This window comes from Artibeus jamaicensis, unplaced genomic scaffold (genome assembly GCF_021234435.1).
Source record: "Artibeus jamaicensis isolate MK-2021 breed Jamaican fruit bat unplaced genomic scaffold, CSHL_Jam_final contig_585, whole genome shotgun sequence".
Lineage (NCBI taxonomy): Eukaryota > Metazoa > Chordata > Mammalia > Chiroptera > Phyllostomidae > Artibeus > Artibeus jamaicensis.
The window spans coordinates 20,488,164-20,500,552 of record NW_026521894.1 but is presented as its reverse complement, the minus strand read 5'-3'; the positions used below and the strand labels follow the sequence as shown (position 1 = coordinate 20,500,552).

At 35.0% G+C, this 12,389-nt stretch overlaps 1 protein-coding gene across 1 annotated transcript; it reads left to right on the top strand.

Annotated features, from left to right (window-relative positions):
• The first annotated feature begins 408 nt into the window (after positions 1 to 408).
• Positions 409 to 10,115, top strand: MMP12 (matrix metallopeptidase 12). Its single transcript, XM_053670461.1, has 10 exons — positions 409 to 507; positions 1,389 to 1,636; positions 2,218 to 2,366; positions 2,455 to 2,580; positions 5,352 to 5,513; positions 6,615 to 6,738; positions 7,545 to 7,678; positions 8,034 to 8,193; positions 8,935 to 9,038; positions 9,605 to 10,115. Exons 1-10 carry the CDS (start codon positions 409 to 411, stop codon positions 9,703 to 9,705), a joined length of 1,407 nt encoding a protein of 468 aa, XP_053526436.1. The 3' UTR covers positions 9,706 to 10,115.
• The last annotated feature ends 2,274 nt before the right edge of the window (positions 10,116 to 12,389 follow it).

Sequence of the window (12,389 nt, the reverse complement as noted above, 5' to 3'; positions counted from 1 at the left end):
ATTACAGGAAATTTCAGGTACTACACTTTCTAAAAATTTATTTTTTAGTTGTATGTTTTAGGTGTTCAGTATATCTTGTATGATGTCTTATTTTTTAGGGTGCGAAGAAATAGGGGCTTATTTTATTTGAAGAAATGTAACTTGTCTGAATAAGTGATGACTTCATTGCTAATTGACCCCTCCATGCGATAGATGCTAACTGACATGTTGTTGGTCTTAGAATAAGGTCATGCTTATGTTTGTGGGTTTTGAGATAAATCAAAAGAAGATGATATCAACTATGAGTCACCCAAAGGATTTCATATTTGCAGAGGCTGGCCTAGGGACTATATAAAGAGTGACATTCAAGGAACTTGTTCTGAAAGGGAACAGAGTGGCTTACATTAAGTCGTTCAGAAGAAGTTTAGAATGAAGTTCTTTCTATTGACAATGGTCCTGCAGGCCATTGCTGCTTCTGGAGCTGCTTCTTTGATAAGCTCTGAAGAAAACCAAGATAAATTTGCTAGTGTAAGTATTAATGCTATAGTATTTATCTAGATTGATTTCTGTCTTAAGATTTATTGCACGACCAGTCTTATTTTGAGAAGAACTATTTGAAAACTAGATTAGCAGGCTATTTGATTTTGGCACTGAATTTTTCTTTGCCAAAGAGGAATGTAATGAAGAAGTATCGGTTTTAAAGGAGCATTATAAAATCGATGAGCGAATTTGTCCCTTCTACTAAAAAGCTTAGGCCATATAGTGCTAGTTCAAAATAATTGGTGTTCTACTTCTGTTCTGGTATTTCACATTAACCATTTAATGCTGGTTAATAATCTGAAACATGAGCAATGTCATAATTAATTTAGTCACTTAAGTCTGCCATAATAATTGAAGAATATTCTTTACTTTCACTATCTCAGATATTTTATTATGAACAGTTTCTAAAATATAAGTTTTTAATTTTTTATATGAGTTCAGATGATTTCCCATTTTCTAAGACTGTTTCAACTTTGAATTTGTCACAGTTGTCCATTGTATTGAAGGATTTCTATTTTTAAGCAAGGAATTTTTTTCTCAATTTAAATTAATAATTTATGCATCCTGACAATAAAGATTTTGAGGCTCAATGAATGCCATGATGTGCTAGATACACAAATAAGTTCTAAAAAGTAGAAACAGGTTTGAAGGAGTAAAGACATAAAGGTGTTTTCAGTGGGCTTCCAGAAATCAATCTTGCTAACAGTTTATGACACATTTTTGACAGCACAGAATATTTTTAATTTTTTTCATTATAATTGTATAATACCTGATTCAAAAACATCAGTGTACGGTTGAGTCATATATGCAGAGCTCCAACAGAAACCTTTAGATGTATAATAATGTAATACTGGATGTATTTTTTCCAGGATTACTTGATACGGTTTTACAACTTCGACCCGAAGAACATTCCAATGACAAAAATGAAAGTCAATACAAACTTCATGGAGAAAAAAATCCAGGAAATGCAGCAGTTCATGGGGTTAAATGTGACTGGGAAACTGGACAAATCGACTCTGGACATGATGCGCAGACCTCGATGCGGAATGCCTGACGTTCATCAGTTCACCACAATGCGAGGGAGGCCAGTATGGAAGAAATATTTTATCACTTACAGGTGAAGTCATAGCCATGCATTTTTCTATTTTCTCATAGGTCTGACTTCTAGAAACCTGAACCATTTAGATATAGCCCTAAATATTGTAGCAGATAAGAAGCCTTACTCAACTGTTAACACTATCCCTCTGCTTAAGTTCATTATCTCTGGAAGGGGATTGTTCATCCAGGGATCGTTCGATTTGCCAGTCCAGACCAGACTAAGAAGGCTGTGAATGAAAGAATAATGAAGTTAAATCTACAGTAAATAAGACACAGGAGAAAGTTGTATAGAATAGTCAAGATGAATAAATGCAGAAGTCTTGGAGGGGGGCAAAAGTCTTAAGCTTCTGTGAATGTATTTCTCTCATAATGGTGACCTATAAATCATAAGTAAGAATGAATCAAATTAGATTCTGTTTAAGGAGGAAGCTGTCCAAGGAAAAATGTCTCTGTAGTATAAAATTGTGTTCTTTTTTCTTTTTATCTGGACAATTAATTTATGAAATGTTTCATTCTCTAATGCTGCTAGTAGAAATGAGGTATCATAAGAAGACAAAATTAACACATGGTTTCCATATATTTTTCTCTTGGCTGATAAAGGATCAATAATTACACTCCTGACATGAAGCGTGAGGATGTTGACTATACCATCCAGAAAGCTTTTCAAGTATGGAGTAATGTGACCACCCTGAAATTCAGAAGGGTTAACACAGGCGAGGCGGACATTATGATACATTTTGTACTTGGAGGTAGAGAACTTGGACTTACTTCATCTGTATCATTTGACATGACCTATAGCATATATAAAAGGACTGATTTTCTTCTCTTTTTAACAAGCTCATGGAGACTTCAGTCCTTTTGATGGCAGAGGTGGAGTTGCAGCTCATGCTTACGGACCTGGACCTGGTATTGGAGGAGACGCACATTTTGATGAGGCTGAATTCTGGACTAAAAACTACAGAGGTAGGCAAACAAACAAAAACACCAAAAGAAAAACCCCTAACAAATTCTAAATTGCATCATTTTGTTAAATCATTTCGAAAGGCTACTTTCTGAGGATAAAATTTTTGTTCTGATTATGATTTAACCACTAAATAAAAAGTAACTTTGTCTCAATTTTATACTCTATAAATTGAGGATATAGGCTAGATTATTTAAAGATCAGTTCTTAGAATCTGAGGATGAGCTAGTTGGTTAGCATAAACTCACGAACCCTAAGAACTAGAGTATGTAAAAGTAAAAGTTGTTAAGTGATCAGTTTTACAATGCAACCCATAAACTCAAGACAACACAGATGCTAATTTCGTGTATGCTAACAATCCTAAAACAGTGTGGTCATCTTCATGATTCATTATAGGGTGATAGTTACTTAGATTTATAGTGACACAGAAAGATGATGCTAAAGAATTTAGAGGTCCTTGTAGAGATACACAATGTTATGTGGCCATGCAAGCCACTTGTTCTGGGACAAAAATTTCAGAATGCCCAACTGATCATTGAATGATACTCTGTATGTATTTACAGAGGGGCTGTAAGTCTCCATTCCTATGAAAGAGTTGGGAGATTAATTAGTCTCTGTTTAGAGGAATCACTGTCCATTGGAAAAGTTAAACTATCGTATCAGAAGTCTTCTTAATCTCTCCACTGGAAATCCTAGATTATATAACTGGCTCATGTGGAAAGTAAATGGAAAGAAAGTCATCAATAATGTGTTTTATTCAGCATCCCCTTTTCTCCGGCTGATAATTGTCAACATTAGTTGGCAATATTTTATAGATCAGAAATACTAGTTGTTTTAGTCTGACACATGGTCTAAAACTTACAGAATTCTTGAGTGACAAAAGCAGTTTTACATTGTCAAAAGACAAATTATATAAGATTAGGTTTTTACTAAGCTGAAAATTCTCAGGTAGACATGTTAAATTTGCCTAAATTTTATACAAGGGAATTTGAGTTTTATAATAATTTCATCTGGTATGGGAGACTTGTGCTACTTAGCTAGAATATTTTGAAATTCTAAAGGGCCATGGAAAAATCATTTAGCAAAGTTTTTTACAGTCAAGGGAAAGTTAATGGCTAGCTTGTGGAAAAGCTGGGGTCAGAACATGCATTTTCTAGTTCTTGGTCCAATGTGTACTTTCTAACTGTCCATGTTGCCTTATTTTTAATTGTTTTGATTATATATTTTCAAAAAGTTAAATTATTTATAAAAATTCTAACTTAAAGTGCTCATTATCAACATAATTTTTGACACATTAAATTAATAAACAGTTCAATGATTATTAAATTTCTATTATAGTTTAGCTGATGCTATACAGGTATTTGGCTACTGAGATGAAAAGGACCCAGTCCTGCCCTGGAAGAGCACACAATCTAGCAAAGCACAGAACACAAACAGAAATTCATTATTTTAAGATAAGGACCAGTCCTGGTCTCTTATACAAAGTATTATAGAAACTGGGAATAAGTTAAATTTACGTTTAGGCCAAAATATAAAAGGCTTTGTTTACTCTTCCCTGTATTAGGCAGAGTGGAAAGAATGCCAAAGTCTATATTTTTTTCCATTATTTGAGAGAAGTTAAAGCATTTCTGAGTTAGTTACGAAACCCCTGTGTTACGAGAAATGTTCCTAGACACCCCCAAGAGGGAGGTGTAGGTTCTATGTTCACACTTGGGTGCTGGAGAGTATTTCAAGTCCGGGCTCTGAGGCTAGCTGGGATGTGATTCTAGGCAAGACAGTTCTGAGATTCAGTTTTGCCAGAGAAGAAGAAAGGCAAAAGTAAATGTATTAAATTAGCACACAGATTAAACACTAACAGTAAGGGGTTAATCAAGTCTTCCTGGATTTGAGAAACTTAACAGAAAGGACACACCCCTCTTTCTTACCTAAAAGGTGCATCCTCTGGGGCATAAAGAATAAATGAATAGGCATGACTATAATTTGGCAGTGCACATGTGTGTAATTTATAAGTATAGTCTCTTATTTCATTTAGATCATGTGTAGAAAAAGGATGAGCTTTAGAGCTAAAAAATTTGGATTTGAATCTTAGGTTCTTGGGTCAGCTCTTAATTTGGTCAATTAATCTTGCTGATGCTGTGTCCTCATCTTAAATAGAGAGTATGGTGGCTTCCTATCAGTTGTATAAGGATTGACATAATGTGGTGTATTTCTCAGTGACTCATAGTACCTGGAAATTAATATGACCTTTTATTTGGGTTTAGTAAAGAATGGTTATGAAAGACTTTTTAATATATCCACTCAAGACTAATCAAAACTAAAGGCAGAATGAAGGGGGAATGATTTAGAGGAAATAAGAACTATTGAACACAGCTATGAGTTGTTCTAGAAATTTTCACAATGTAATATATTCCATTTGTGTGATAGTGTAGTGGTCCTTAACCAGAGGCAATTTTGCTCCCAAGGGGACATTGGACAATGTGGGGAAACAGTTTGGTTGTAAGAAGGATTTACTGAAGAAGCAAATCTTCAAAACTGAAGAAGGATTTGCTACTTATTTAATGGTAAACCAGAGATTTCTAAACAACTATAACAAACAATTATCTGGCCTAAAATGTCAATAGTGTCAGGGTTGAAAAACCTTGTGCAAGGAGGGAAATAAGTAAAGGATTCCCAAATGTTTTTTTTCATGGTGTCAGATTTAAATTGTGTTATTGTCTTCTAAATGCCTTTATATTTTGTTGCTCTTTTCCCTTTCTTGTTGGTTTCCTCTTAGGCACCAACTTGTTCCTAGTTGCTGTTCATGAGTTTGGCCATTCCTTGGGTCTTGGCCATTCCAATGATCGAAAGGCCATAATGTTCCCCACCCTCAGTTATGTTGATCTTAATTCATTTCCTCTCTCTCCTGATGATATACGTGGCATTCAGTCTCTCTATGGTAAGTTGAATTTATTTACCATTTTGTCTTATAAACATACTCACTCTTATGAATGAATAGTTTTATTATGTCTGCATTTAGATAAAACCTTAATAACTACATTTGCTTTTGAACCCTATGAAAATTCTGTGAAGTAGATAGCACAGATATTATATTCATTTTTACAGATGAGCACCATACCTACCAAGTTAATGTCAGAGATCTAAGGCAGAACTAAGCTTTCTGGCTTCAAATCTGTTCTGTCTATCTAACAACATTGTCAATTAGAGAAGGCACACAGAGAAATAATTTAACTGGAACAAAAAAACTAGAGCGAACCCTGGCTCGTGTAGCTCAGTGGATTGAGCATAGGCCTGTGAACCAGAGGATCGAGGTTCAATTCCCAGTCAGGGAACATGCCTGGGTTGCAGGCCAGTTCCCAGCAGGGAACCCGTGAGAGGCAACCATACATTGATATTCTCTCCCTCTCTCCTTCCCTTCCCCTTTAAAGATAAATAAATAACATATTTTTTAAAAAAGATTTAAGAAAAACAAAAAAAACAGAGTGAATAGATTATTTTTCTCAACAATGTTGCAAATACACAGGGAAAAATCTTTATGTTTCCTGTAAATGTTAAAAAATCATAAATTGCTTTCTATGCATTTTTAAGAAAATTAAATGTTTTGAAATTGTTGTTCAATTACAATATTTGTCCCCATTTTTCCTCCATTAGTCTCCTCCATCCTCCTCACTCTCACCTTCCACATTCAAGCCCCCCCCCCCCCGCCCCATTGTCTTTTTCCATGGGTCCTTTATACACTTCCCTTGATTTGACCTTTCCCCTTCTGTCTCTTGTTCTCTCCCTCCTCCCTCCCCTCTGGTCACTGTCAGTTTGTTCTTTATTTCCATGTCTCTGGTTCTATTTTGCTTGCTTGTTTGTTTTGTTGATTAGGTTCCACTTACAGGTGAGACCGTATGGTATTTGTCTTTCACTGCCTGGCTTATTTCACTTAGCACAATGTTCTCCAGTTCCATCCATGCTGTTGCAAAAGGTAGGATTCTTCCTTTTATGATCTAAAGTGCATATTTCTTTCTAATGTTTCTTGAAATGTTTTTTTCAGGAGGTCCAGAAAAAGACAAACCCTCATTAAATCCTAACACTGGAGGATCAGCTGCCTGTGATCCTAATATGAAATTTGATGCTATCACTACAATGGAAAATAAAATCTTTTTCTTTAAAGACAGGTAGGATCGTTTTTATACCTGACCAAGTGCAAAGGTTCTGTCCTAAGGTGGTTTTTGTTGTTGTCATTGTTGAAGACTAATAGAAAATGATGGAAAATTAAGTAGATGAAAATTATTAGTAGGGACTTGGACTTGATTCTGTAGGCAGTGGAGAGATCTTGAAGATTTTGAAGCAAGACAGTGGTGTGATTATATTTATGTTTTAACTGGAAAACTGGCATTAAATACTGGGTTTGCAGTAGGAATCTGGGTTGGAGAAAGATAAAACAGGAAACAAAGAAGCCAGATGATTTTAATCATGGATAAAAATAGTGTCTGGAACCAAAGCTCTGACAGAGTACCTATTTAAAGGATTTGATTCTTGATTAGAGGAAAGGGAATTCCAGGATGATTTCTGGTTTCTGTCTTACAACACAGACTGAAGCAGATATTGGTGGTGTATGGAAGATTAATATTTGGTAGAGAGGACAAGTATCCTTCATTTTTGAAACTCAAAACCTGAGACACTTGAGGATAAGTGACCAATAAATGGATTTTGGGACCAGACTACAACCTAGATCTCTTGATTCAGAGATCCAGATTATTTCCATATAACAGTTTGCCTGTTAATACCATCGTTATTATCAAAGAATTGATTAACAGCCTTTTCTTGTGGTATTCCTACTCAGACATCCAGGGAACAGCATATGAAGATAATGGGAAGGAAGAAACATTAAGTCATTTTACAGGTCCTTTCCACCGACCTTTCATGATGATTCCTGAGTCTACAACTATTTTAAACATGTATTTAATGTTTTACATGTCAGGTTCTTCTGGTCGAAGCTTCCTACGAGTCCAAAAAGCAATGCTAGTTTAATTTCTTCTTTATGGCCAACCTTACCATCTGGTATTCAAGCTGCTTATGAAATTGGAGCTAGAAAAAAAGTTTTTCTTTTTAAAGGTAATTTCAATTTTTAGTTTTGCTATTTAGTTTACTTCAGGGAAGAGAATAAATTATGGAAACACTACTTTTTATAAATGAAGACCAAAAAGCACTCCAAGTTGTATTAATTGTACTCTGAACTATTACCTAAAAGAGATCAAATACTTAGATATCACATAAAACTTTCAGTAAAAATTTGTAAAATATACCTGCGGGGGAAAATACAGAATCATAGGTGGTGGGCCACGTTCAAGAACAAAGAACAACACATTTTGGAACTTTGGGGAAAGAATGAGGTTTGTAGTGAGTCAGTACATATTTCTATTACTCTTTCTACATGATTGCAATGTACCTTTTTTCTTTGTGTTTACAGATGATAAGTACTGGTTAATCAGCAATTTAAAACCACAGCCAGGCTATCCCAAGAGTATACATTCCTTGGGATTTCCTGACTTTGTGAAAAAAATTGATGCAGCTGTTTTTAACCCATATCTCTATAAGACCTACTTCTTTGTGGATCATCAGTATTGGAGGTGAGCTTTAATGGTTAATAATTTGAACTCTAAGATTTTTGAAACAGGCAAGGCATGGGATTTTTCCAGAAGACAGTTTGCTCTGCAAATTCCCAAATATCCTTGGCCTTCCTGGGAAAAGGATCAAGAGACTATAGGACTGGAATAACTGTTTTCCTTCTCTGGACCTTTGGGTTCTGATCTACTAGATAACAAACAATGTGTTTTAAAAAGAACACTTTAAATAAAATGTCATGTATCAATCACAGTGGAAACACATTGGACAATAGTGGTAGAGATGTGTGGGACCTGGTCTTTACAGCCAGTTTAGAGGGTTTACAGAGTTTCAGATTCCCTTCCATAACCATTGGACTCAGGAAGATAAAATGAGGAGACCATCCTCTGAGGGATAGCTGACCCTGCAAGGTCTTTACTGACAGGGACTTAGACAACCAGTCTCTATAAAGCAGTACTGGGCACTGGTGGAAGCATAGTGGAGGCATGAGGAAACTGTTTGACTAGAAGTCAGGAAGCCTTGGATTAGAGTCCTAGTGGGACTTGAAATGTATCAGTGAACTGTTTAGGTCCTTGAGTTTCCTTTCATTGTAGTTTAAACCCTTTTTAGTAAGAGCCTTTCAGGAGAGGAATAGGTGGGTTTTGTTGTTCATGTCATGAAATGTCAAGTTTATGTCATGAGATCTATTTCTGATGGAGTTCCCGCTGATTATTTTTATGTATGTATGTATGTATGTATTTATTCAGGTATGATGAAAAGAAGCAATTCATGGACTCTGGTTATCCCAAATTGATTACCACACACTTTCTAGGAATTAAGCCTAAAATTGATGCTGTGTTCTATTACAACAGTAAGTAGATTAGTAGATTAGTGAAGATACTTGAAATCCCCCTTTAAAACACTGCCATTTATACTTTTTTTGTACCTGCATTCTTTACCTTCCTTTTAGCTCCTTTCACACTTTATGGGTTCCCATGGACTGGGGTTGTGGGTGGGATGAGGAAGCTTGAGTTCGTTTGAGTTTGTGTTTGTGAATGTCTTTAAGCAAGGTGACCCTCAGCAAAATTGTTGACTGGGCCAAGATATTTTGTTTTTTTTTCTTTCCACCCTTATGTTCTTTTCACTTCTTTTGTCAAGCATTCTTTGTGTCCTATCTGAATTCGACTGAGTTCTCTACCTGGAGTATAACTTTTCAAAAACCATCTTCATGTTAACAACCTTCTCGATAAAATTAATGAAGATATTTAATAGTGAAATGATTGGAAGTAAGCAGATATCTGGGAGCCAAGGGACCCAATATTTATGTACTTGAATAAGGTCTTGTCTAATCTAGATAATCTATAAAAACACACAAGTCTATGTTATCTTTTTTCAAAGAAATACAAGCAGAAAATTAAACTATTCTTTTTTTTTTAGGACACTACTATTTCTACCAAGGATCTAATGTACTTGAATACAATGTCCTACACCATCGTGTCACCAAAAGGCAGAGAAGCAGCATTGACTTTGATTGTTAGAAGTGGTATAATTACTGGTGTTTGTCAATTCACTTCTATTTAATCAGTATTTATGGCATACTTGTTACATGCCCAGTGTACCATTAAATCATGACATGTATCATAAAATAAGATAAAATATGTTGGACATAGATAAATGATCATATTGGTAAATTATTATACAAAACACATACGACTTTATTATTGGAAAACTCTCATTGTCAGTTTTTACTTGACTCTGCTATTAAGTTTGAAATTAGAGAACTTCGGTGGACAAGAGCATATCTTGGTCCCTAACATCCTTATACTGAGATTATAATTATTTCTCTGGCTTAACCAAAATTAAGCAATGATTCATTTCTTTGACCATTAAATGTTTCCACAAGTGTATAATTTTAGTTGGAGTAAAAGTAGAATATACCTAGAACTGAAAAATGACAATAATGTAAAATATGATGAAATTATATAATTATGGTGATAATGTAATATTATTATATTGACAATGTTGACTTTTCTAATATTTTGCATAAAGTATATATTTATGTTGTTCAATAAAAGTATTTAAAGAAAGTATTTGGTTTTTAAGAATTTTTCTTAAAAAATGGAAAGTGTACTTGAAAATAATTCTGGACCTACTCCTAAATAAAACTAGTCTCTGTGATTACACTAAAGGGTGAATAGAAATATGGCAACTGGGAAAAAAAGAAAGTTGTATTTGCTTTGGCTACTTGTTTAAAGCCACATGAATACTTAGTCTCAAGTCCAGTAAACTTCTCCAGGCTTCATACGGCTACAGGATGACCTATAGTGTATGACCACAAACCTCAAGAGAAGAGATGAAATAAGAACTTCCCATTTTGGCAAAATTTCCATTGCAGATCAAGTCTCAAAATATGGTCCAATAATTGCTATATGACCTTGGCAAGAGCTTGGCAATCTAAGCTTCTTTAAATTTAGGAGAAAATATTAGTGGTACCCATCTCATAGATTTATTGTAGACAAAGTGATTAATGATACATTGCAAGAACATCATGCTGGTAGCTCAACCTGCCTTTTATCAATTTTCTCCACTACTTTGACACACATTCTCCCTATCTTCTGGATTGTACACATATGATAACTTCCTCCTATGTCTTACAGATTTATGGAATGCTTACAGTTTTTAATTTATTTGCAGACCATTGTTGATTGATGTACTCATGGTCCAGGAAAAGATCAAGTTCGTTTTGGCTCAGATGATTGTTTTTCACTGGTAGAATGAACTGAATCAGGAAATATATGAGGATCAAAAAGAATATAACTGGAGATGGAGCTCTCTGTCCTTCATAGCTTAGATCCATTCTCAAGTATTATGTGTTCCTTCAGTATAATAATCCTAGAGTTGTCTTTACAAGAAATAGGGTCAAGTCATCTTTAGAGGAAATGTAGTTTCCCTATAAGAAACTAAATGCTGGACTTCCTTCAAAAGAAGAAACTTCTTGCACAGTTTCTTTAGCATAGAAAGAAAACTTAACGGTGTCTGGGTTGAGGTGTCTTTGGCCTTAGGTCATTCAGAACTAAGTGGTTCCTTTTAAACAATGGCTATATTCAAGTAAAGACCCTGTGTATACACCTCTCAGTTTCATGAGTGTTCATGAAAAATGACTTTAAAGATTTAAAAGTGAACACTTTTTCCTTCTACCTCCATTTGTGTTACGTTGTAAAATTTTATAACTAATCCTTATAATATTAAATCTATACCACACATTGTTTTAAGTTCTGCACACACACAGAAAATAATCTTTAAATTAAAATAATAATAATTAGTGACTATTTATTAGTAAATAATCACCTAATCATTAAAATTATGAAGTAAATACTGCCATCTATATTTTTCAAAGGAGGAATGGAGGCACTGAGAGGTGAACTGATTTGCCTAAGATCACATAACCTTGGAGCTGCAATTCAAAGCTAGGCATTTTGGTTCCAGAATTTGTGTTATTAACCACTACAAAATTCTGCCTTTCAAATTTACAAAGTAAAAAAAAATCAAATAAAGTAAAAACTCCTGACATGTCATGCTATTTGTACTTTTACTTGACCTTTCAATCAAAAACTCATTAGCATGTCATAGGAACTTTTTGTGTGTCCAGCCTGGGGAATACCATTTTATAATGGAAGAGGTAGTAGTAATATTTTATTAATGTCAGGAAAAAATGTCCAAGACTTGGAAATATCAGGTATCTTTACAATGGAGTGTTGGACACTGTCTGATAGATCTTCTGGAGAGTAATTTCATGAGAATCTGAACCTGATGCAGGTGTTCTGGGGATTGGGGGCCCCAAGGGTCCCAGACATGCTGTGGATTCTTGGCTGCCCACAGGGAAGAATTCAAACATGGGCCAACATAGAGTTTAAAGTAAACATGAGTTTATTAGTGAAGTAGGAAGACAGAGAATGGACTACTCTGTAAGACAGAGCAGCTCTCCTTTGGCAGAATTTGAATCCTTTACTGGGGTTCTTTTAATTGAGGGGGTATGGTATTCGATAAGGGGAAGGAATATTTAGGATCTCCCCAGGAAAGAGGTAGACATTGCTTGGAGGAGCTCCCTCTGCCATTTTGGTCCTTATTTGGGCTTTGTGATTCTGACCATGGCTGTGAGGGGTGTGTTGTTTAGCATGCTAATATATTAAAATGAGTGTGTAAGACTAAGGGTTACTGTTAG